The sequence below is a fragment of the Nyctereutes procyonoides genome, unplaced genomic scaffold, assembly GCF_905146905.1.
Source record: "Nyctereutes procyonoides isolate TBG_1078 unplaced genomic scaffold, NYPRO_anot_genome, whole genome shotgun sequence".
NCBI lineage: Eukaryota > Metazoa > Chordata > Mammalia > Carnivora > Canidae > Nyctereutes > Nyctereutes procyonoides.
Genome location: NW_026575125.1, coordinates 48,795,226 through 48,820,273, shown reverse-complemented (window position 1 = coordinate 48,820,273; position 25,048 = coordinate 48,795,226). Strand labels below are relative to the sequence as shown.

The window sequence follows — 25,048 nt, the reverse complement described above, 5'->3', positions numbered from 1 at the left end:
CTAAATGCCTTTAAACTTGCAAAGGATGAGAGGACTATAATTGTATTGCACATTACACCTGTGTAACTGTACTTATTTTTCTACCTCAGACAATCAGGATAGGGAGCTGTCTTCCCTGCTAACATTGATTCTCTAGTTCCTGCTGGTTTTCACTAGTGACAGACCATTTAGTTTCCTGTAGGCGATTTTTCTCACTTATCACACTACATTCAGTAAATAATTATCAAACTCCTATTGTGTTATAGGTATTACAGTGCTAGGTGCCAGGGCTTGTAAATATAGGACATAACATTTAATGTCCTTTGCCTCTTGCAGTTATCTCAAGGTCTCCATCCTCTGTCATAAAAATGAACTGATACTGTTAATCATATATATCACTGGTGCACTATTAAGTGACTAGTAAGGAAGAGCAACTGATGTGTTTTGCTTTGAAAACCACATACCAAAAAATTCACCCATTTCAGGTGTACAGTGTAATGACTTTGAGTAAATTTACTGACTCATGCAGCTGTCACCAAAACCCAGTTTTATTTTTTAAAAATATTTTTAAGTAGGGATCCCTGGGTGGCGCAGCAGTTTGGCGCCTGCCTTTGGCCCAGGCGCAATTCTGGAGACCCCGGATCGAATCCCACGTCGGGCTCCCGGTGCATGGAGCCTGCTTCTCCCTCTGCCTGTGTCTCTGCCTCTCTCTCTCTCTCACTGTGTGCCTGTCATAAATAAAAAAAATATTTTTAAGTAATCTCTATTTTTTTAAATTTATTTTATGATAGTCACAGAGAGAGAGAGAGGGAGAGACACAGGCAGAGGGAGAAGCAGGCTCCATGCACCGGGAGCCCGACGTGGGATTCGATCCGGGGTCTCCAGAATTGCGCCTGGGCCAAAGGCAGGCGCCAAACTGCTGCGCCACCCAGGGATCCCTTTAAGTAATCTCTATACCCAATGTGGGGCTCAAACTTACAACCCTGAGATCAAGAGTTGCATGTTACCAACTGAGCTACCTGGGCACCCCAACTAACATCCCATTTTTATTTTTTTTTAAAGATTTTATTTATTCATGAGAGACACACAGAGAGAGACATAAAAGAGGGAGAAGCAGGCTCCCTGCAGGGAGCCCAATGCAAGACTCAATCCCAGAATCCTGGGATCACAACCTGAGCCAAAGGCAGACGCTCAACCACCGAGGTGCCCCTAAAATCCAATTTTAGAACATTTCCATCACCCCAAAAGGATCCCTCATGCAGTTAATCCCACCCCCAGCCCTAGGCAACTAGTAATCTACTTTGCTTTTTCTGAGTATTTCATGTACATGGAATCAATATGTGGTCTTTTGTTTTAATCAGGAAGACCCTGAGATCAAGAGTTGCATGCTGTCCTGACTGAGCCACTCAGGCACACCCAATATGTGATCATTTGCAACTCACTTTCTCTATTTAGCATAATGTTTTCAAGGTTTATCTATATTGCAGTGTGTATGGGTACTTTCTTGGGGGGGGCAGATTTTTAAAGTTTATTTATCATCTCTACCCCCAATGTAGGGCTTGAACTCACAACACCAAGATCAAAAGTCACATGCTCCACTGACTGAGCCAGGCAGGCACCCCTCCTTCATTTCTTTTTATTGCTGAATAATATTCCATTGTATGGATATAAAATATTTAATCTACTTATAACTGAGGGAAATTTGGGTTGTTTCTATCTTTTGGCTATTATGAATAGTGCTGTTGCCTTGTATACAAGGTTTTTTTGTGGACATGTTTTCAGTTCTCTTGGGTATAAACTGGAGTGCTGGGAATTGCTGGGTCATATGGTATATTTATGCAAAACCACGTTTTGAGGCAAGAATGCCATCTTGAGTATTTATAGTATCTGAAGTCCCCTTCCCCTTTCCATAAGCCTCCATCCCCCTCTTGCTGAATCTGCTTTTCCTTAAGCATATGCATCTAAGAAGCAGTATAAAGTACACTTAGGGCGCCTGGGTGGCTCAGTTGGTTAAGCATCTGCTTTCAGCTCAGGTCATGATCCTAGGGCCCTGGGATCAAACCCTGAGTCTGGCTCCCTGCTCAGCGGGGAGTCTGCTTCTCTCTCTCTCTGCTGCCCATGTCCCCGGACAATCCTGGGTCTCCAGGATCACACCCTGGGCGGAAGGCGGCGCTAAACCGCTGAGCCACCCGGGCTGCCCGGGAACCAGAATTTTAATTGTAAGAGAAGCAAGACAGAAATATGAAATAGGGAAAAGTGAGGGAGAACCCTGTGGTGTTGGACTTGAATTGGAGGTATTAGAATAAACTCATTTTTTAAAAATTTCTATTGTTTTAAAAGTAAGCTCTTCACCCAATGTGGGGCTTGAACTCATGGCCTCAAGATCAAGAGTCACTTGTTCTACTGACTTAGCCAGCCGGGTGCCCTTTAAACTCATTTTTTTTTTAGTTCTCTCCACTGAAAGGGCCTATTAAGCAATGATGCCCCAGTTTCTAAATATAATTCTCCACTAAAAGAAATCAGGGCTCCTTGGAGAAATGGCTTAAATCAGGTCTGGGACAGGGAATGTACAGAGTAAGCCTAGAACATCTTGTGCCAAAAACCAAGGAAGTACTCCGCGAATAACACAGGAGCCAGAGTGAAGTGGTTCCCCCTGGACAAATTTGGAACAGTTTGAGCATCAAAAAGGATAATGATGGTGCTACATTATAACACATAAAAATAAAAATGGGAGAAGGGAGGTAAGAGCAAGTTCTTTACTGAGTAAGTCCACTTAATAAATGTAGAAGGAGGGCAGCCCCGGGGGCGCAGCGATTTAGCGCCGCCTGCAGCCCGGGGTATGATCCTGGAGACCCAGAATCGAGTCCCACGTCGGGCTCCCTGCATGGAGCCTGCTTCTCTCTCTGCCTGTTTCTCTGCCTGTGTCTCTGCCTCTCTTTCGCTCTCTCTGAATAAATAAATAAATAAATCTTTAAAAAAATAAAATAAATTAAAAAAAATAAATGTAGAAGGAATTTAAGAATTAGAAAAATCATCCTTTTGCACTCAACTGATTCAGGCAAAGATCATTAAAGGATGCTAAACCCACTGGGTGAATATTTACACAATGTCAACCCTATTTACTAATTACAAAAGGAAAAATGTGCCTGTGCAATGGAGAGATCTGGTGCTCAAATACAGCAGCACCTATTTTGTGACAACCTGACTTTTTGCCTTCTGATGGTCGGTAAAATATTTAACCTTAACCAATTCAAAGAAACAATCAGATGAATTCAGAATATGGGATATTTTCAAGACAACTTGCCTGGATTCTCCCCCCCCCAAAAATGTAGTGTCATGCAACATCAAGAAAAGGCTGGTGTTTCTGGATTATGACTGAAGGGAGATTACCAAGTGCGGTGTAAGAACCTCAAATGGATCTTGGATTGAAGTGTAAAATGCTCCAACCAGGACAACTGGGGAAATCTCTCTTTTTTAAATTAATTTATTTATGAGGTAAATACAGACATAGGCAGAGGGAGAAGCAGGCTCCCCGCGGAGAGCCCGATGCGGAATTCGATCCCCGGATCCGGGACCCACACCCGGAGCCAAAGGCAGATGCTCAACCGCTGAACCACCTAGGCGTCCAACTGGTGAAATCTCAATATGAACTGTATGTTAAATGATAATGATTTAATACTAAGTTTTAAGATGCAATAATTTTGTGGTTATGTAGAAAAATATTTTTAGGGCTGGAAAATCACAATATTTTTGTAACCTACCTTCAAGTGGTTCAGAAACTTTAAAAAAGCAAACCTGTAAAAATGTTAATCTAGGTGAAGAGTAGGTTCTTTTTTTATTATTTATGACAGTCACAGAGAGAGAGAGAGAGAGAGCGAGAGAGAGGCAGAGACACAAGCAGGCTCCATGCACCGGGAGCCCGATGTGGGATTGGATCCCGGGTCTCCAGGATCGCGCCCTGGGCCAAAGGCAGGCGCCAAACCGCTGCACCACCCAGGGATCCCTGAAGGGTAGGTTCTTTTACTCATCTTTTTCACATCTCCCGAAAGAAAACGAGGGGGAGAGGATTCCATTTCCATGGGGGAAATGTCAATCAATTCAAAACAACTTGCATAGGTACCTCTGGCACAGTGCGATTGATAGCCAGTTTCTCCTTAACACGAAGCGGCAAAACAGCTGGACGAAGGAAAAGCCTGCTTCTAACCTTTACTTCCGCGTACCACGGCCGTGGTGACTCGCGGTCACAAGGGCGTAAGCTACGTGACCCAGACAGCTCCTTATGATTGGAGAAACAGCTGTGGCTCTACCCAATGCACAGAGAATGCTGTTGCTCAGATAAGTTAAAGGGGGCGGGACCAAACGTTTTGTTTGACCAACCGCTTTCCACATACCCAACCTCCTGATCGCGTATGGTCGAATCAGAAGCCGTTAGTAAAGTAGTGCAACCAATTTTCCTTTTTCGTAGGACCGCCGGTCTTTCCGGTTATTCCCACCACCACCCCTTTCCACATCCGGTAGGGCCTGGTGAGGTCAAGGAGCCCTGTAAGTCACTTCTGGGCGACTGATGTTTTTATTTCCGGTCTATGGGACCTGGCTGGGATTTGCTGCTGCCTGCAGCCGCCGGAGACACTACCAGCGCCATCATGTCAGACACGGACAGCGATGAAGATTCTGCTGGAGGCGGCCCGTTTTCTTTAACCGGTTTCCTTTTTGGCAACATCAATGGAGCCGGGCAGCTGGAGGGGGAAAGCGTCTTGGACGATGTGAGGGGGTGGGCGTGGGGATAGGGTAGGGGGTGGTGCGGCTGAGGAGAGGCGGTGGGGTGAGCAGAGTAGAGGATGGTTAGAGTAGAGCCTCTGTGAAAGGGAGCGGTAATGTAAAGAGAGGAAACCAGAAATGGAGTGTGTATCCTAGTAGAGTGTCTATAACGTTGAGCGTGGAGGCTCAGTTGTGCGTGAGCATGGGGAGAAGAGAGATTTGTAGGCAAGCCCTCGTAGGCCGAGCGCTGATGTGGGCGGCTTTGGGGATGATATTCATCCTAACAAGGCAGCCGGAAAAATAGCGTGACCTAGTGACGTTGCTTTTTAGCCGTTGCTATGAGACCCTTGAAGATTATTGAAACTGCACCGTCTGACCATCTTTGACCGGAGGTGGCTCTAGAGCAAGAGGACTGGACAGACCCTGTAACAATTCCTGTGGTTCAGGCCTCAGTTCGTAGAACCGTGAATGTTTAAACTATTAGGGACAGACCCCCCTTCTGGTCTACTTCCTAGGTAGTTTTCCCGGTGTTCACTGGCATTCATGAAATTGTTTTCTGTGTCCAGATGAGCCTTACCTACTTTGATTTAGGTTCATTTTCTCAAGGAGAAAATGTTGATCAATATTCCTCATCTGCATCATACACAAACACACAAAAGGTAGCAAAAAAAGTTCTTGTCGTCCCTTCTCTAATCCCAATGATCTTGTTTGCTTTAGGCTTTAGAGAACTGCTGTTCCCTTTGTTTAGTCTTGGTGATGGTTCTTTGAATAATCTTTTCTTATTAAAGCATGGTAATGAAGTTGGACATACTATGTTAATAAAGATCTGATCAACGTGTGGAGTTTAGTAGAAGATTTACTTTACAGTTCTGGAATGTGATGCTCCTTTTAGCACACTGTAGAATTGTATTTAATATGGATTTATAGCTTTGTGCTGGACCAGAGAAATAAGCTTTCTGGTGTGGGAAACTTAGGTTTAGTTGTTATCTTCGACTCTGGTGCTGTCCCTTTTTCAGGAGTGTAAGAAGCACTTGGCAGGCTTGGGGGCTTTGGGTCTGGGCAGCCTGATCACTGAACTCACGGCAAACGAAGAATTGGCTGGGACCGATGGTGCCCTGGTAAATGATGAAGGTGAAGTCTGGGGTCATGGGGAGTAAAGTGGGGGAGGAGGCTAGCCACTTAACCGTGTACACACTTTAAAGTGGGCATTTACTTGCTCACTTGGGAGTGAGTTACTTGCTCTTTGTTGAAATATACCTGCCCCTCCTTTTATTTATAGGATGGATCAGGAGTACAGAAGATGCTGTGGACTATTCAGACATCACTGAGGTAGCAGAAGATGAAAGCCGAAGATATCAGCAGACAATGGGGAGCTTGCAGCCCCTTTGCCACTCAGGTGATTCTCTAGTGTCATCAGTAGAGCATTCCAGTTCATTTTCTTGCTATGTAGTCTATTTTGTTTCTGTGTATGCTTTCTGCCGTTATTCCTGCTCTCTGTCCTGTGCTTCTCTCTTTGTCAGCTCAGTTCCATGTAGCTGCTTTTTTTGTTCTGGAGCAGTGTTCTACTCAGATATTTATTCCTCATAGTGGTTATTCCCAAATTCTTGGTGAATGCCAAGTAAGGATGCTAATGCTGTCCTTATCATCTGGTACTTAAGTACCTGCAGGGTTCATGGCACTGTTTTAGATACTATTTAAACTCAGCCTTTGCCCTTAAGGACTTGGTAGTTCAAAGAGGGTTAAGTATTTACAATGACATATATAAATGAGCACATGTATTTATTAGCTCCACTTCTGTTAATCACCCACCACCTGTAATGGTGACAGAATGTACTTAATGCTTGCTCACAATACAGATTTCTCTCCCTGGTGTAAGGTGCTACATGTAGAATCAGAATCAGAGCTGGAAGGAGTCTTAGTAATTATTTATTACTAACCTCATCACAGATTTAGACCTTGACTTTAATAAGATGTGAGCCTTTATTAAAAGTTCTATAAGTTAAGTAGTGGCAGACCTTAACAAATTCAATAATTCAGATTACTAGACTTTTATTGAGCACCTATTACGGGCTATAAACTATGACAGTATTGTACAAAGATAATAAAATCAGTTTTCCGATCTTGAGGAGCTTAGTTCTGTGGTCTAGAACCTAGGGCTACTGATCATAGTTCCTTTTTCTTTTTGACTTTTAATTTTTTACAACTTTTAATTGAGGTATAGTTGACACATATATAATTCATTGTTTCCACTGCCCTATACTCACTATTCTCACTGCTTGACACTTTTTTTTAAAGATTTTAATTATTCATGAGAGACACACAGAGGCAGAGACATAGGCAGAGGGAGAAGCAGGCTCTCTGTGGGAACCTGATGCAGGACTCGATCTCAGGACCCTGGGATCATACCCTGAGCTGAAGGCAGATGCTCAACCACTGAGCCACTTAGGCATCCCTGCTTGACCCTTTTGTAGGAGGCTGCTCATTGTTTGTTCATTGTCCACCTTGTTGAATTGATTTTAGGACCAGTCAATGGATTGGAGCTTGTTATATAGAGAGAATTAACTCTACCACATATACAAGAGGTAACCCAGAAAAAGAGAAGATACAGGTTTCACTGTTGTGGATATTATTATCATTTGGGGAAAATGGGATAAACAAACGTGAAGTGTAATTACCCATAAGAAGAAGACATAAGCCAGCTACAAGCTCATATTTCTGTATATTGTATTTCATTTTGAGAGTGACAATATCTAAAACAAATATCATGACTATTATTTTTGAGCACCCCGACTTAGGCTAAGGGACAGGTGGTAGCAGCTCTGATTTTCAGGGAATATTGTGGTTTTTCAGGTTTGGGTTTGTTGTCTTGGCTAGAGACGTGAAGGAAGAGGAAGAGGATGAGTTCGGAATTCCTAGTTGGGTTTTATGAGCTAAAAAAGGAGGATGCTGCATTTGATAGTCTCCGTAATCTAGGATGCTCGTTTCCAAGTTCTCTTACTTAGTGAAGGTGCCTTCACCTGTGCCCTTAGCTTCCTCTTTCTCTGGCATTGGCCACTTCACATGGCTTGATTTACAAGGATTCTTCTTTGGAATAATTTTGAGTGGAGGTCATTATAAAAGATATCATAGAGGTGAATTTTGAGCAAAATTTTGACAAAGTTTCATGGAGAGGGAGCAGCAGGGCATTTTGGTTTGGAAACATGGCTTGTCTAAAAGTTTGGAGACAGAAATAATTGAGTAGTGTGGGGGGTGGGAATTGGCCAGCAGGTTTTCTTGAAAGGAGTGGAAAACATAGTGCTAGATAGCAAGAACCAAGGGTAGAGCAGTTTGACAGCACTTGTATGTATGCCTTACTTGGGATTTGATGCTATAAAGGATTGTAAACCAATATAGATTGTTGAGTTAGGGTCAGGGTGGTATAATGAAAAGAAAATGGTCTTTGGAGTCAGAATGATAGATTTAAATCCCAGCTCCGTATTTAGTTTGATCCTGGGAAAGTTGCTCACTCTTTGAGGCTTGGATTTGTAATAATCCCTCAGTTTTCTTGTCATCTATAAAGGTGATAATACCCAACCTATTAATAGGTCTTATGTAGGAATTTAAGCTCATTGTCACTTGGTGTGAAAGCACCTACATAGTATGGTGTCAGTACATGCTCTGTAAATGTTAGTTGCCTTTCCTTCCTAAATGAAAATGAGAAGTGATGCTTGTTGCTTTGGGGTTTTGATTAGAAAAAGGGTAAAGGGGTAGACTTTTTGCCCACTATATGTAAAGTTATCAAGGTCTGGGAAAGTGACAGTTGTGGAAAATGTTAAGCAGAATTAAACTTGCGAGTTGCTAATAAAATATCAGTAGGACTGGGTAAGTGAGGAAGTACATGGGAAAGCATATAGGCTTTGTTGTTCAACCAGCCTTGAATTCTGTCTTTGTCACTTAAAACTGTGTGACCCTGAGTAAGTCATTTTACTATCTCAGAATAATTCTTACTTTGCCAACATTCTTGGGAGGATTGTAGATAAAATAACTACAAATACCTGGCACATAATGGAAGCTAAGTAAATGGAAGTTGCTATAATGACTACTATTAATGATTGATTGGAAAAGGTGTGTTTTCCAATCACATAATGGGAACTAAGTAAATGGAAGTTGCTATAATGACTATTAATGATTGATTGAAAAAGCATAAGAGATTGATGGAAGGGACAAGAGACAAAGTTATAAGGTGGGAAAATAAGGATGGAAGTGGTATTAATAGTAAGGAAAGAGAGTTTTAAAGAGGTGAAGGATATTTCAGTGTGATGAGAGATGGAGTTATGAGGTATCTGAGTGGAAAGGTTCTTTAGGCAACAGAACATGTACAATTATAGAGGGTGGGTAAGTCAGGGCAAGACCTACACATTGGAGTTTAATCTGGATAAGGGTGATTCTTGAGTAAGGGAATGGAGCTTGTGTAGAGGAATGAAAGCAAAATGTTCACCATCTGGTATTGAGTGATGCCAGAGGTTAAAGGTCAGTGAAAAGAATAAACTGCAGAAGGTAGACCAAAAAATGTGTCAAAGACTTGGGGAGTGGGGTGCCTGGGTGGCTCAGTGGTTGTGGCTGCCTTTGGCTCAGGGCATGATCCCGGGGTCCTGCAATCAAGTCCCACATCCGGCTCCATGCAAGGAACCTGCTTCTCCCTCTGCCTATGTCTCTGCCTCTCTCTTTGTGTCTATCATGAATAAATAAATGAAATCTTTTGAAAAAAAAAGACTTGGGGAATGGGAAGAGAGAAAGTCCAATCTTAAAGGAAACTGACAGAGAAGAAAGAATGTTAAATTCAATTATGAGATTGAGCAGAATGAAAATAAAAAATAGGATTTGATCAGGAGAAGGAACAAAGGTTTTAGACAGTTCTTAGGAGCTCCCTGAATTTCTATACGTGGCATACATTGTGTCCTAGTATTTGGTGATAACGTGTCATCATCTCTTTCTCAAGGCAGAGGCTGCACCTCTTGTGTGTTCTTAAGGGATCTACATAGTGTTTTGCGTGGTACTTTAAATTCTTGCGTAACAGAGGAACTCAGGACTGTTATGTGATATTTTGGGTATAGAGATCATTTTCCTGGTTTTATTAGATTATGATGAAGATGACTATGATGCCGATTGTGAAGACATTGATTGCAAGTTGATGCCTCCTCCACCTCCACCTCCAGGACCAATGAAGAAAGATAAGGACCAGGATGGTCTTACCGGTGGTGAGTAGAGACTATCTTCTTTTGTCCAAGGAACATATTTCATTTATAGGTCTAGGCTTTTGGCATACCCATAGGGAGCTATTAAAATTAAGATGCTAGGAAAGGATACAACTTCCGGAAGTAAGCATATAATTTTCAAATTTTAATGTTAAAGGGAAGTTTTAAAACATTTGGCAACAGTATTTTCATATTTACTCAAGAAAAGGTAGTTTAGGTCAGTGTTTCTCAAATCTGGCTGTCCGTCACAATCATCCCAAGCATTTAAAAAAATAAGATTTCTGACTCTCACACCAGAGAATCTGATTCCGAAAATCAGCAAGAGAGCCCAGGAATTTTAAAATGTTCTCCAGTAGTTGCTGATGCAACTGATCTGCATACTGGTATTTGGAAACTACCTGTTTAGATGACTCTCTCTAAAAGAAATGACCAAATGGGGAAGGCATCATAGAATGTGCATAAATCATATAGAGCCAACTACTAGATTCAGAGATTTCAAAGGCAGGGGCTTTAGTGATCCTCTCCACCTTTCCTATGTTGGCCGCAGTAGTACAGTAGTAACTTTGTCCTAGGCTAGGAGGTTGTGGAGGAGCAGTGTCTTTGAGCTCTTGTTTTTTTGAGAATTATGTTAACCTAAATTCCTCCTATTAGAGTTTTAGCCATTTCTGCATTAGTCTGCAGGCTAAATAACATCTGATAACTTTATGTTCTACATCTTACTTTATGTTAAAGAATTTCATTATCATCCTGTGGGCTTAAAAAAAAATCTTCAGTTTATGTGTCCCTGAACTAGAAATGATAAGGCCTGATTGGTATAAAAGTATTATATAATTTTGCTATTGATCACATTCCTTTAAGCTAATACATGTATAGAAAGTAGTAAATGTAGTAATAGTGTTTGTTTTCTCTCATCACAACCCTAGGGTACCAGGTACAAGGTGAGTTGGGGATGGTGGGAGATAATGAGTTGGAATGAGTTTTCTGGGTTGCATACTAGTAGTCTGGGTGTTTGGAACTATATCCCCTGCCACTGAGCCATCCATATAGCCTAGAGAGTGGGTATTGACTGAATCAGAGGAAATATGCTCACAGTTACATGCCAAAGGGGTTTCTCTTCCTTGTTGCAGTGTCTGAGGATGGAGAAGGCATCATCTTGCCCTCCATCATTGCCCCTTCCTCTTTGGCCTCAGAGAAAGTGGACTTCAGTAGTTCCTCTGACTCAGAATCTGAGATGGGACCTCAGGAAGCATCACAGGCAGAATCTGAGGATGGAAAGCTGACCCTACCATTGGCTGGGATTATGCAGCATGATGCCACCAAGCTGTTGCCAAGTGTCACAGAACTTTTCCCGGAATTTCGGCCTGGGAAGGTACTTTCTGTGGAGAAAGCCCACATTGCAAACCCCTGACCTCTCCTAAATACTGAGTTCTGTTCTAAGATGTTGAATATAGAATGAATAAGATTTTAGAAGTTTTGGGATGCCTAGGTGGCTCAGTGGTTGAGTGTCTGCCTTCGGCTCAGGGTGTGATCCCGGTCCAGGGATTGAGTCCTGCCTCGGGCTCCCTGCAAGGAGCCTACTTCTCCCTCTGTCCATGGCTCTGCCTCTCTCTCTGTGCCTCTCATGAATAAATAAATAAGATCTTTAAAAAAACAAAGATTTAGAAGTTTCCTCATTCGACTGCGTTGTATTTAAAAAAAAAAGTCATATGCATTGATGATAGTACATGTGATTTTTGTAGTTCTCATTAGAAATTGCCCTTGTCTTAAATGAACAAGTCCAAATTATTAAAGGATACTTCTTTACTTTCTCAGTAGATGTTATAACTCTGAGTTCAGCACTCCTGGTCCCTCCTCTACAGTCAAGCAGACCCCTCAGGGGAGTTTGCAGACCCAGACACTGCTGTTTTCCTACCTGATACTGAGTCTTTGACTTTCCATGTCCTAGGTATTACGCTTCCTTCGTCTTTTCGGACCAGGGAAGAATGTCCCATCTGTTTGGCGGAGTGCTCGGAGAAAGAGGAAGAAGAAGCACCGTGAGCTGATACAGGAAGAACAGATCCAGGAGGTGGAGTGCTCAGTAGAGTCCGAAGTCAACAAGAAGTCTTTATGGAACTATGACTATGCTCCACCACCACCTCCAGAGCAGTGTCTCTCTGATGATGAAGTAGGCAAAATAGAGACTTGGGATTGAGACCTATGAGAGGAACAAATGAGTTCTCCCTAGCTTATGTCTAAATTGGGAGTACCACCTTAGCAGGCAGAGTCCTGTGCTGATAATGAATGAGAAATTGTGAGTTCAGTCTTAGTGGCTGTCCCTTCCCTATTACAGTAGAAAAGGATTGAGGGCAGGCAGTTGGTGATACACATCCTGGTGAATAGGAAAGTTTGAATGATAGGCAGAGTGTGGCATGATAGCCCTCCATTGTTTACATTCTAACTCCAATCCCATTGAAGAACTGTCCTTATGGCTCCTCCCTTCCTGACTGTGGACTCCTTATGATAGCCCTAGGACATCTGGGATCAGGAAATCCTTCCCTCCTACTTTGTTCTGTTACAGATTACAATGATGGCTCCTGTTGAATCAAAGTTTTCCCAGTCAACTGGAGATATAGATAAAGTGACAGATACCAAACCAAGAGTGGCTGAGTGGCGTTATGGGCCTGCTCGACTGTGGTATGATATGCTGGGTGTCCCTGAAGATGGCAGTGGGTTTGATTATGGCTTCAAACTGAGAAAAATGGACCATGAGCCTGTGATAAAATGTAGAATGATGGAGGTAAGCGATACTGGTACGTAAGAAAGGAATCTGCCCAGGTCCCTTGCAGTTTTACCTAACTTTACTTTTCAGTTGAGGACATACCAGATAGGGTATCTTTGGTGGGAGATGGAGGTGTCCAATTCTTTTGCTTGTTATATAATATTGCCCTGGCAACTAGACCCTGTTGCAAGGGTACTGTTTGTGCTGGACTAGGAGTGGGAGGAGGCAGATAATGCTCCATTATCAGGTTCTTTCAAGTCAAGGACTACATTTGATGTATCTCATGTGAGATCTGGAGTGGGAACTTTGACCGTTGACCACTCAGGGATTTGTTGTTCTTTTCCTGTTTCTGTAGGACTTGAGGAAATTTGAGGAAAACAATGGCTCTGACCTACTGGCTGATGAAAACTTCCTGATGGTGACACAGCTGCACTGGGAGGATGATATCATCTGGGATGGGGAGGATGTCAAGCACAAAGGAACAAAGCCTCAGCGTGCAAGCCTGGCAGGCTGGCTTCCTTCCAGCATGACTAGGAATGCCATGGCCTACAATGTTCAGCAAGGTGTGCTTCCATGCCGGCTGTGTCTACGACACTGCCCTTTGCCTCAGTTATCCTAAGTGGGGTTAGGTGTGCCCTATGCTGCTGCTGAGGGACAGTGAAATGTTTCAGACCTGAGCCCTGATTCTAGTCTTTAATAAGTTTTTTTACATGATTACTAAGCTAGGATGGACTCTGATGTCTCAAAAAAATGTGAAAACCAAAAAATAATTAAATTAAAAAAAAAGAAAAATGTGAAAACCACTTTGAAGTTAAAGGTCTTTTTTGGACTAGAATAAGACTTGATCTCCTAGTCTACTTTGGTTTTCAAAGCCAACCCCTTTGTTTTTTATCATGCTGGAATTTGCTTTTTCTCTCCTTACATACGCCCAAAAAAGGTATGTCATGCCTAATGTAGAAAACTTTGAAAATAGAATACAGTGTCAAAAATCACTGATAACACCAAAAAAAAAAAATCACTGATAATCCAGCTATCCAGAGATGATCGACTGTCTGTTAACTTTGTGGTACACTTGGTTTTTGATTTTCTGTCTTCTGTGTGTATGTGTAGTTGAGCTCATTTCTGTAGACATAGTTTTGTATGTTGTGCTTTTTGCTTGATATAAATAACTATTCTGTGTCATTCTGAGTTCTTCATAAAAATATTTAATAACATGGGAAACTCGAGTAAAAAAAAAAAACATAAAATGGCTTATACGATGCCCTGTTTGTGTGAGTGGGGAAAAAAAGCACACTATGTTATAATCACAGAAAGCTGACTGAAAGGAAATGTGCTATGGGATTCACAGTGGTTATTTCTAGTTTGTGAGATCACAGTTTCCTTTATATTTTTCTGTGTCTTCCTTCAGTTAACCTGGATTACTTTTATAATTCAGAGGAAAACAAAATTGTCTTAATTTTTAATTCTAAGAAATAGTTTTTTCCTCCTTTCATTCTATCTAAACACTTTGTTTATTGCATAGTATTATATGGATGTTTTCATAATTTACCAATAGTTACTCTGTTTTAAATATATTTTACTACCATTTATTGTTAGTATATTTTACCATATCATTTATTACTGTAATTTCTTTAGCCAGTCCTTTATTGAACACACTGGCTGTTTAAACACACTGGCTGTTTAAATTTAGTCTTTTTTTAAAAAATTTTGAGTCACAAAAAATATTGCAAGAACATTTGTCTGCAACTTTTTTTTTTTAAGTGAGAAATAATACAAAGAAAAATAAAGCGAGAAATACACTGTGTGCCCTAGGTTCCTTTTCAGTAGCCCCATGAGTAACTGTACTAACATTTGCTCCTTTTCCCTTTGCTGGGATCATTATTGAAAGGGGCATAGATACTTTGTCGGTTATTGAGTGTTTCCTCCTCTTCTGAGTAGGTTTTGCAGCCACTCTGGATGATGACAAACCTTGGTACTCCATCTTTCCCATTGACAACGAGGAGCTGGTGTATGGACGCTGGGAGGACAATATCATTTGGGATGCTCAGGCCATGCCCAGGCTGTTGGAGCCTCCTGTTTTGACACTTGATCCCAATGATGAGAACCTTATTTTGGGTATGGTATTGGCAGGGACCAGTGTTCCTTCTCCATGATTGAAAGCTTGCTGCTAATGTCAAGGGACAGGGAGAAATCAGAAAGGTTGGGAAGGTCAAGACTAGAAGCTTCTTGGAGGTGCCTGGCTGGCCAATTCTGTGGAGTATGTGGCTCTTGATCTCAGGGTTGTGAGTTCAAGCCTCACATTGGGTGTGGAGTCTACTTTAACAAATACATTAGGCCAGCCCTGGTGGCTAAGAGGTTTAGCGCTGCCTTCAGCCCAGAGTGTGATCCTGGAGACCTGGGATCAAGTCCCATGTCGGGCTCCATGTATGGAGCCTGCTTCCCCTTCTGCCTGTGTCTCTCATGAATAAATTAATAAAATCTTAAACAAATAAAGAGACTAGGACTTTTAGGTAGCAGTTTGAGAGAGCAAAGTTGTGGCTCTTAGTTTCTAGTATTTCTGTTTTGCTTAGGGAAAACTCATAATGTAGGAATTTTGAAAAGTATTACCTTTGAGATTCCAGGAGTATAATTTGGGCTAGAGGGAATCACCTACTAGAAGTTGTCTAGGATGGGATGAGACATCTGGTTAGGAAGCACAAAGATATCTGTAGGAAAAGTGAATCTTCAGGGATAGCATCTCCAGAGTGACTTTTGTTTCATCCTTAGAAATTCCTGATGAAAAGGAAGAGGCCACTTCTAACTCCCCCTCCAAGGAAAATAAGAAAGAATCATCTCTGAAGAAGAGCCGAATTCTCTTAGGGAAAACAGGGGTCATCAAGGAGGAACCACAGCAGGTCTGTGAAGAGAAAAGGGACTTAGGGCATTTAGAAGAACAGAGAAAGGTGATGGAGAAGGGTAGTCTAAGATTTATTTGATGTCCTGTCATTAGAACATGTCTCAGCCAGAAGTGAAAGATCCATGGAATCTCTCCAATGATGAATATTACTACCCCAAGCAACAGGGTCTTCGAGGCACCTTTGGAGGAAATATTATCCAGGTAAAAGTAACATTTTTTCTGGGATGGATGGGACCCACTTCCTTGTTTTGATAGAGGATATGGATAAATCTTGCCTAGGCTGGAGTTCGTATTTAATTTGAACTCTTATTTCCTGCTTTAGCACTCAATTCCTGCAGTGGAATTACGACAGCCCTTCTTTCCTACCCATATGGGGCCCATCAAACTTCGGCAGTTCCATCGTCCACCCCTGAAGAAATATTCCTTTGGGGCACTCTCTCAGCCAGGTCCCCACTCAGTCCAGCCCTTGCTGAAGCACATCAAAAAGAAGGCCAAGGTATGATTGAATTCTGGTTAGGAAAAAAAATAGCTATAAAAGACATTAGAGTACAAACTGGGGAAATGGACTGGATATTAGGTGATTTTAGGGAATTGCTTTTTTCTCAGATGTGGTAGAATGTTATTGATGTTATTTAGGAGAATGTCCTTGTTCTTAGGAGATGCATGTGAAAATACTTAAGAGTGAAGTGTCCTGATGACTGCAGCTTTCAAAAATGATTCAGTAATATCTATAGAGATAGTTTTAGATAAAACAAGGTAAAATAGAAAGTTATATCTAGGTGGTGGGATAGTTAAGTGTTCATAGTTTCAACTTTCTTTTTGAAAATTTTGGCATGAAGTTAAAAAAAAAGGAAGGCAAAATCATTTTTGGTGTCATTGTCTCAGTTTGAAGTTATGTCCCATCAGGAGCTGGACTGTATTCTCTTTGTTCTGGGCAGATGAGAGAACAAGAGAGACAAGCTTCTGGTGGTGGAGAGATGTTTTTTATGCGCACACCTCAGGACCTCACAGGCAAAGATGGAGATCTTATTCTTGCAGAATACAGTGAGGAAAATGGACCATTAATGATGCAGGTTGGCATGGCAACCAAGATAAAAAACTATTATAAGCGGGTGAGTCTCTGCTCAGAAAACCTTTGTTATTAATACAGTTGTAATTAGATATCCAGCAATAATCTGCAAACATATATTTTGTCTTTTTTTATACTATAAATTTCTTGGGAAAAAGAAATAGTATTTTCTTTGTATTTAGTAATACTAGTAAAAGTTCAAGGAATATTTTGTGTAGGCTTATTGATTATATTCTGTGATAGTAATTGTGGGTCTTCTGTGTTTGATCTAGAAACCTGGAAAAGATCCTGGGGCCCCAGATTGTAAATATGGAGAAACTGTTTACTGTCATACATCTCCTTTCCTAGGCTCTCTTCATCCTGGTCAATTACTGCAGGTGAGGGATTCTTTCCTGTTTTAACTCTTTCCTAAGGAACTTGACAGGTGAGGAGCTAGTCAGCCCAGAAAGAACCAATTCTAGTTGATTGAGTAGTACCTTAGTCAACTGTGGGGAAGATCAGCGTAATCCTCAAATGATTATAATCCCCAACATTCTTTGGATCTTTTTATTAAAACTTGCTCCTAATAATGTTAATTGTAAACTAAATTTGAAATCGTTTTTTAAGGGACATCTAGGTGGCTCAGCGATTGAGCATTTGCCTTTGGCTCAGGGCGTGATCCCAGAGTCCTGGGGTAGAGTCCCACATCGGGCTTCCTGCATGGAGCCTGCTTCTCCCTCTGCCTGTGTCTCTGCATCTCTCTCTCTCTGTGTCTCTCATGAAAAAATAAAATCTTTAAAAAGTTTTTTGAAGACACACACTGGTACGAAGTCAGAAACATCTGGGTGGCATTCAAAAGTCAACCTGGGATTAATCATTTACTGTAGTGACTTACTAGTTAATTTGTATCTGCAGAATTGGCAGGTTTTGATTGTATTAGTCATGGTCATTTTGAGTACTAAAGCACGCCTGAAGTGTGCCATTTATAGTCCCTAGCCATAGTGAAGTGTGCCCCCTCCCCTTTCTGTTCTGATGGGCATAGAGAGGCCCTCTGGTAGTCTAGCTTTTACGTGTTAAAGGCAAGTATAGATACGTGCAAATGATGTGAGGACATCTCTAGCACTCTCCTCCCTTGTTTTTTTTTTTTTTTGGTCCTCCACTTCATTTCTCTTGGTAGGCTTAACCACTTTTCCTCCTCTCATAGCTAGTGTATTCTATTAATACTGTTGCTTGGGATCCCTGGGTGGCGCAGCGGTTTGGCGCCTGCCTTTGGCCCAGGGTGCGATCCTGGAGACCCGGGATCGAGTCCCACGTCGGGCTCCCGGTGCATGGAGCCTGCTTCTCCCTCTGCCTGTGTCTCTGCCTCTCTCTCTCTCTCTCTCTCTCTCTATCTATGTGACTATCATAAATAAAAATTAAAAAAAAATACTGTTGCTTATTCTCCCAAAGCATCTTTAGACTGCTGGCGTTTCTCTCCCTGTTCCTGGCATTTCTTTCCCTGTAACCTTCTGTTGAGATTTTCTACCAATCCCTCCCTTTCTTTTGTGGCTACTTTTTAAAAAATATTTATTTATTCATGAGAGACACAGACTGAGAGAGAGAGGCAGAGACACAGGCAGAGGGAGAAGCAGGCTCCTTGCAGGGAGCCCGATGTGGGACTCGATCCAAATCCCGGGATCGTGACCTGAGCCAAAGGCAAGTGCCCAACCACAGAGCCACCCAGGCGTCCCTTGTGGTTACTTTTATAGCCTCTTAAAGATCCTCTTTTTTATCTTCTGTAATTTTGTTTTTCTCTCCATTTCACACTTAGAATTTTATTTTTTCCCCCACACTTAGAATTTTCTATTCATATCCATATGTTGAAGATTTGTCTCTCTTCTGTCCTCCTTTCTGATTTCTGAGTCTTTCCTTCAAGTCACAGGTTTGATTGGTCCCCATCGCTGCTGCTTAAACAAGCTCAGATGTTTCTGTCCTGTGTGTTTAGTCTGTTTTTTTTCTAGCACAGTTTCTACTCCACTAATTTTTGTTTTTGTCGTTTTATTTAACAAATGTTTTGGGGGATCCCTGGGTGGCTCAGCGGTTTAGCACCTGCCTTTGCCCCAGGGTGTGATCCTGGAGTCCTGGAATCGAGTCCCACATTGGGCTCCCCTGCATGGAGCCTGCTTCTCCCTCTGCCTGTGTCTCTGCCTCTCTCTCTTTCTCTCTGTGTCTTTCATGAATAAATAAATAAATAAAATCTTTAAAAAAAACAAATGTTTTGATCTTACTTGTATTATGACAGGAGCTATGCTGGGGTCTAGGGTAATAATATATACTTGTTAGTTTATAAAGTGATTTTCAAATATAAGCATAGCAATTCTGCAAGGTATAGACATTTTAAAATATCTATAGATATAGATGAGGACAATTAATTTCAGAGATAATAAATAACTTATCTGACATTCAGTGAGTAGCAGAGTCATTATCATCTGAATCCAAATCCTGTGATTTCCCTACTACTGACTCTTAAAGATAGCCAGTGGGTAAAAAATTACCTTTTTTAAAAAATTACTTTCTAATCCTGTTTGACATTCCATATTCTAATTTGTTTATATTACTGGATAGATTTTAGATGGAATTATGGGGATGGAGAGAAAATAAGCTTCATTTTCCTTTCTCAGTTGACTAAATTTCCTAGGGCTTCTCTGTATATAATTTTTGTATTTTTACTTTTGTTAGGCATTTGAGAACAATCTCTTTCGTGCCCCAATTTATCTTCATAAGATGCCAGAAACTGACTTCCTTATTATTCGGACAAGACAAGGTTACTACATTCGGGAGTTAGTGGATATTTTTGTGGTTGGCCAACAATGCCCCTTGTTTGAAGTTCCTGGGCCCAACTCCAAAAGAGCTAATACACATATTCGAGACTTTCTCCAGGTAAGAATGACAGAATAGGGAGGTGGGTCAGGATGCATATAACAGGGTATGTGGATTTGGGGGGCACATCAGGAAAGATCAAAATACATAGGGGCTTAGCAGGGGAAGGAGTCCTGTCAAGGACTTTTATACTTTACTTTGCCAGATGAAAAACATTGGATTTGTTTGGCAGGTTTTTATTTACCGCCTCTTCTGGAAGAGTAAAGATCGGCCAAGGCGGATCCGAATGGAAGATATAAAAAAAGCCTTTCCTTCTCACTCAGAAAGTAGCATCCGCAAGAGGCTAAAGCTCTGCGCTGACTTCAAACGCACAGGTCATGAGTTGTGACTAAATATTTGTTTTCTCTTTCTCTGTCCAAGAAAGGAACTCTGGCTTTCAATGAAAGGATCAACATACAGCTCACAGAATTAGAAATTGAGAGTCAGGGATCCCTGGGTGGCGCAGCGGTTTGGCGCCTGCCTTTGGCCCAGGGCGTGATCCTGGAGACCCGGGATCGAATCCCACGTCGGGCTCCCAGTGCATGGAGCCTGCTTCTCCCTCTGCCTGTGTCTCTGCTTCTCTCTCTCATTCTATGTGACTATCATAAATAAATAAAAATTAAAAAAAAAAAAAAGAAATTGAGAGTCATCAAAAGAAGGAAGTAGTAAATCTTTAATTATGGAGGCTCTGATTGCTTTTTGATTTTCTCCTTCCAGGAAGTTTATTGTATGTTGGATGTCACAAGGTATAGGAAACGTAGCAGCAGAGGTTTTCTTTGGTAGGCAGGCTAACTGGCTAAACCTTCTGGGAGATTGCTTGGTTCAGTCTTGGTTTGTTATCCTTGTTGCTGTCAGGGGAAGGGCCTTTGGGTTTCAAAATGGTCTCATTCTCTCTACTTTTTCTAGGGATGGACTCAAACTGGTGGGTGCTGAAGTCAGATTTTCGTTTACCAACTGAAGAGGAGATCAGAGCTATGGTGTCTCCAGAGCAGTGCTGTGCTTATTACAGCATGATAGCTGCAGAGCAGCGACTGAAGGTGAACACCTTCCTCTTAGGCCTTACCTTTGCTCGTGGATTCGTGTCAGAGAGATGAGGATGAAGACTATCCTCACTGGCTTGGAAATGATGGTTACTAGATTATTAACCAGTTACTCAAAAATTCAGGCCATGAGGTACTCTGTGTATATTGGTTCTGAGGAAAATTATAGTGGAACTAAATAGTAGTGGGAAGGCTTAATGTGGGACTCAGGGCATATTGTTTCGTCCACTTGGGTGGTGACTTTAATCTTTGTTCTTTACAAGACAGATATGTAAACAGGGAAAATACTTCTCAGTTGTTTTTCCAGAGCCTTCCAAATGGGCAGAGATGATGGTGCTGGACATGTGCTTTAGAGAAGCACAGTATCCTTCTCAGGCTCAAACAGGAAAGGTCTAGCCAGGGTGAGAGAGCACAGCTATACACCTGAGTTCATGAGTCTGCAGTGACGAGTGTCTCTACTTAGCTTTCCTAATGGGCCTTAACTATCCACACATCAGCTGGCAAGTTCCCTGAAACATAATATGTCTTCTGATAGTCCAAGGATGTAGAATGGGGACAGATATAGTGAAGACTTTACAGAATCCATTCTCTATGCAAAAATATACTTTGATATTTTGTTCTTGGTATTTATTGAAACTTGTACTTTGTGTTTTCCAGTGTGTTGATTGGTTTATGCTTAGATTTGTGCTCTTCCAGGATGCTGGCTATGGTGAGAAGTCCTTTTTTGCTCCAGAAGAAGAAAATGAGGAAGATTTCCAGATGAAGATTGATGATGAAGTAAGGCTTTACTCTAATTTTTTTAAAGATTTTATTTATTTATTCATGAGAGACACAGATTGAGAAAGGCAGAGACATAGGCAGAGGGAGAAGCAGGCTCCATGCAGGAAGCCTTCGGGGGACTCAATCCCGGGATCCCAGGATCACGCCCTGAGTCAAAGGCAGACGCTCAACCGCTGAGCCACCCAGGCATCCCTACTGTAATTTTTTTAAGCTAGTTAATATATTTATTTGAGAGAGAGAGCCATGTACACACGGGCTGGGTGGGGGGTGAGCAGAGTGACAGAATCTCAAGTAGACTCCATTCTGAGTGTGGAGCCTAATGTGGGGCTTGATCCCACAACCCTGAGATCATGACCTGAGCTGAAATCAAGAGTTGGATGGATGCTCAACCAACTGAGCCACTAAGGTGCCCTGGCTTTACGTTAATTTTTATTAGTGTACATCCCACTTAGTCTTTTTTGTTAATTTATTTTTTCCCCATTTATCCTTTAAAAAAACAGCTTTATTGAGGTAAGATTGATACTATAAGCAGCACATTTAAAGTGTGCTATTTGATATGTTGTGATGTATGTTTTTACCTGTGAATCATCTTAACAAGATAGTGAATGTATCTGTCACCCACAAATGTTTCTTTGTACTCCTTTGGAATTCCTTTCTCCTGTCTCCTCCCTTCTCTCCACCTTCCTTGTGCCCTGAAAACCACTGATGTTTGTCACTATAGATTAGTTCACATTTTCTAGCATTTTAGATAAATGGACTCATACAGCATATACCTTTTTTTAACTGTGATAAAATATACATAACAAAATTTGCCATCTTAACTTTTAAGTGTACAATTCAGTAACATTAGGTACGTTCACACTGCTATATAACCAATCTCCAGCACTCTTTTCATCTTGCAAAGCTGGAACTCTATTACCCATTAAACGACAAGTCTCCATTCCTTCCTCCCCCAGCCTCTACAGCCACAATTCTACTTTCTGTCTCTAAATTTTACTACTCTAGGTACTTTCCCTAAGTGGAATCCTACAGTATTGTTTTTATGTGACTAGTTTATTTTATCCAACATGATATCCTCAAAGTTCATCCATGTTGTAGCATATATCAAAATTTCCTTCCTTTTAAAAGCTGAATAATATTCTACTGTGTGTATATTCCACATTTTACTTATCCATTCATCCATTGATGGACATTTGGGTTGCTCCTACTTCTTGGCTATTGTGACTAGTGCTTCTGTGAAGATGGGTGTGCAAATATCTCTTCAAAATTCTTTCTGTTCTTTTGCATATATATCCAAAAGTGGATTACTGGATCACCTGGTAGTTCTATTTTGAGTTTTTTAGTTTTTTGGGGTTTTTTTTGTTTGTTTTTTATTCATGAGAGAGAGAGAGGCAGAGACACAGGCAGAGGGAGAAGAAGGCTCCATGCAGGGAGCCTGATGCAGGACCTGATCCCGGGTCCCCAGGATCACACCCTGGACCAAAGGCAGTGCTAAACTGCTGAGCCACCCGGGCTGCCCTTTTTTTTTTTTTTTAAAGCAGCTGCAGCATTTTACATTCCTATCAGTGGTATATAAGAATTTCAATTTCTCCGCACTCTTGCCAACACTTGTTATTTATTATTTTTTGATAGTAGCCATCCTAATGGTTGTGTGGTATCTTATTATGATTTTGATTTGCATTTCCCTCATGATTAGTGATGTTGAGCCATCTTTTCATGTACTTATTGAACATTTGTGTATCTTCTGAGAATGATCTATTCAAGTCCTTTGCCCAGATTTGAATCAGTTTGGTTCCTGTTGTTGAGTTGTAGGAATTCTTTATATTAGTAAAGATGAGATAAACCTTTTATATTAATAATCTCTCATCAGATATATGCTGTGCAAATATTTTCTCCCAAGGTTGCGTTTTCATTCTATTGTGTCCTTTGATGCAGAGTTTTTTTATTGAGATACAGTCCAGTGTATCTAATTTTACCTCAGTTGCTTGTGCATTTGGTTCCATATCCAAGAAATCATTGCCAAATCCGGTGTCATGAAGTTTTCCCTCTATGTTTTTCATCTGAGAGTTTTATATTTTTAATTTTTACACTTAGGTCTTTGATGCATTGTGAGTTAATTTTTGTATATGGCATAAGGTAAAGGTCCAGCTTCATTATTTTGCATGTGGATATTCTATTTTCATTTGTTGGAAGTACATATTCCTTCTTTCACTACTATCATGTTGAGATTTATCCAGGTTATTGATCGTTTGTTTTTTGTATTGCCATATAGCACTCCATAATGTGCATATACCGCAGTTTAGCTAACCACCTACCAAAGGACATTTTGGCTGTTCCCAGTTTTTGGCTATTATGAATAAAGTTGCTATCAATATTCATGTATAAATATTTAGACGTTTTTCCTTTTTTCTTGGTTAAATACCTAAAAGTAGAATTACTGGGTTATATAGTAATTGTTTCAGTTTTTAAAAATATTTTATTTATTAAAGAAAGCCTGAGTAGGGAGGCAGAGAGGGAGAGAAGCAGACTCCCTGCTAAGCAGGGAGCCTGACATGGGGCTCGATCTCAGGACTCTGAGATTGTGACCTGAACCAAAGGCAGATGTTTAACTGACTGAACCACCAAGGGGCCCCTGTTTCATCTTTGAAGGAACCACCAGACTGTTTTCCACCATGACTGCATTATTTTTACATTCTTATTAGCATTGTATAAGGTTCCAGTTTTTCCACATCCTTGTCAACACTTGTTATTTTTCTTTTTTTATTATTACTATTATGGCTCTCCTGTCAGATATGAAATGGTCTTTCACTGCAGTTTTAATTTGCATTTCCCTAAAGGCTAAGGGTGTTTAGCATCTTTTCATGTGCTTATGTATCATCCAGACATCATCTTTGATCAAGTGTCTGTTTATCTCTTTAGCCCACTTTTATTTTTAGTTGGTTGCTTATTTTCTTCTTACTGAGTTTTGAGAGTTCTCTATGTATTCTAGGTCTGACTACGTATTCTAGGTCTGACTCTTTATCAGGTATGTGATTTATGAAGATTTTCTCCCAGCCTGTGGCTTGTCTTTTAATTGTTTTAACGAGTGTTTTTTTTTCGAAGAACAGAAATCCAAATTGTCAGTTTTCTCTGTTACTTGGAGTTTTGATATGTCTAAGAAATTTTTATCTAACTCAAGGACGCGAAGGTTTTCTTTTATGCTTTCTTCTAAAAGGTTTGTTGTTCTAGATCTTATGTTTAGATCATTTTGAGTTAATTTTTGTGTAGAGTGCAAGGTATAGATTAAGGTTCTTTTTCTTGCATATGAATGTCCAATTATTCCAGCACCATTTTTTAGAAAATTGAGTGACCTTTTAAAATAAGAATTTAAAACAGAAATGTGATCATCTGACTTTCTTTCACAAAGACTTCTTTGGATCCTCACTTCTCTTAGAAGCTCTTCACATGATTTACAAGGTGCTATATGATTTGGGTCTTTTTTTTTTTTTGATTTGGGTCTTATATATAACTCTAACCACCTTTCATCTGTCCCTGCCCATCTTGTACTCTAAGCTCCAAACATAATAAAGTTCATTCAGTTCCCAAATTTCTTTCTGTTGCCTCCTGGGATTTTACAACGGCTTTTCCCTCTGCCTAGAATATTTTCTTGGCACTCTT

The 25,048-nt window shown here is 40.9% G+C and overlaps 1 protein-coding gene and 1 long non-coding RNA gene across 7 annotated transcripts in view; one reads left to right on the top strand and one right to left on the bottom strand.

Moving 5' to 3' along the window:
• Positions 1 to 509: 509 nt before the first annotated feature.
• On the bottom strand, positions 510 to 4,204 carry LOC129518877 (uncharacterized). Its single transcript, XR_008666238.1, has 2 exons — positions 4,100 to 4,204; positions 510 to 707 (listed from the first exon to the last, which is right to left on the bottom strand). It is a non-coding gene; the product is annotated as an uncharacterized LOC129518877 (long non-coding RNA).
• Positions 4,205 to 4,481: 277 nt separating this feature from the next.
• Positions 4,482 to 25,048, top strand: part of TAF1 (TATA-box binding protein associated factor 1) — a 70,873-nt gene continuing 50,306 nt past the window's right edge. For 3 of the 6 annotated variants that reach the window (XM_055337642.1, XM_055337645.1, XM_055337641.1), the window contains exons 1-18: positions 4,483 to 4,742; positions 5,754 to 5,868; positions 6,017 to 6,133; positions 9,855 to 9,974; positions 11,099 to 11,340; positions 11,917 to 12,135; positions 12,529 to 12,747; positions 13,085 to 13,292; positions 14,668 to 14,844; positions 15,496 to 15,623; positions 15,719 to 15,826; positions 15,948 to 16,121; positions 16,564 to 16,737; positions 16,967 to 17,071; positions 19,392 to 19,592; positions 19,765 to 19,906; positions 20,478 to 20,608; positions 21,308 to 21,388. In XM_055337642.1, the coding sequence (XP_055193617.1) occupies positions 4,563 to 4,742; positions 5,754 to 5,868; positions 6,017 to 6,133; positions 9,855 to 9,974; positions 11,099 to 11,340; positions 11,917 to 12,135; positions 12,529 to 12,747; positions 13,085 to 13,292; positions 14,668 to 14,844; positions 15,496 to 15,623; positions 15,719 to 15,826; positions 15,948 to 16,121; positions 16,564 to 16,737; positions 16,967 to 17,071; positions 19,392 to 19,592; positions 19,765 to 19,906; positions 20,478 to 20,608; positions 21,308 to 21,388 (2,841 nt within the window). In that variant the 5' untranslated portion in view covers positions 4,483 to 4,562. Of the gene's footprint in view, positions 4,743 to 5,753; positions 5,869 to 6,016; positions 6,134 to 9,854; positions 9,975 to 11,098; positions 11,341 to 11,916; positions 12,136 to 12,528; positions 12,748 to 13,084; positions 13,293 to 14,667; positions 14,845 to 15,495; positions 15,624 to 15,718; positions 15,827 to 15,947; positions 16,122 to 16,563; positions 16,738 to 16,966; positions 17,072 to 19,391; positions 19,593 to 19,764; positions 19,907 to 20,477; positions 20,609 to 21,307; positions 21,389 to 25,048 lie in introns of all 6 variants that reach the window. The other 3 variants (XM_055337646.1, XM_055337644.1, XM_055337647.1) reach the window with 2 other exon arrangements.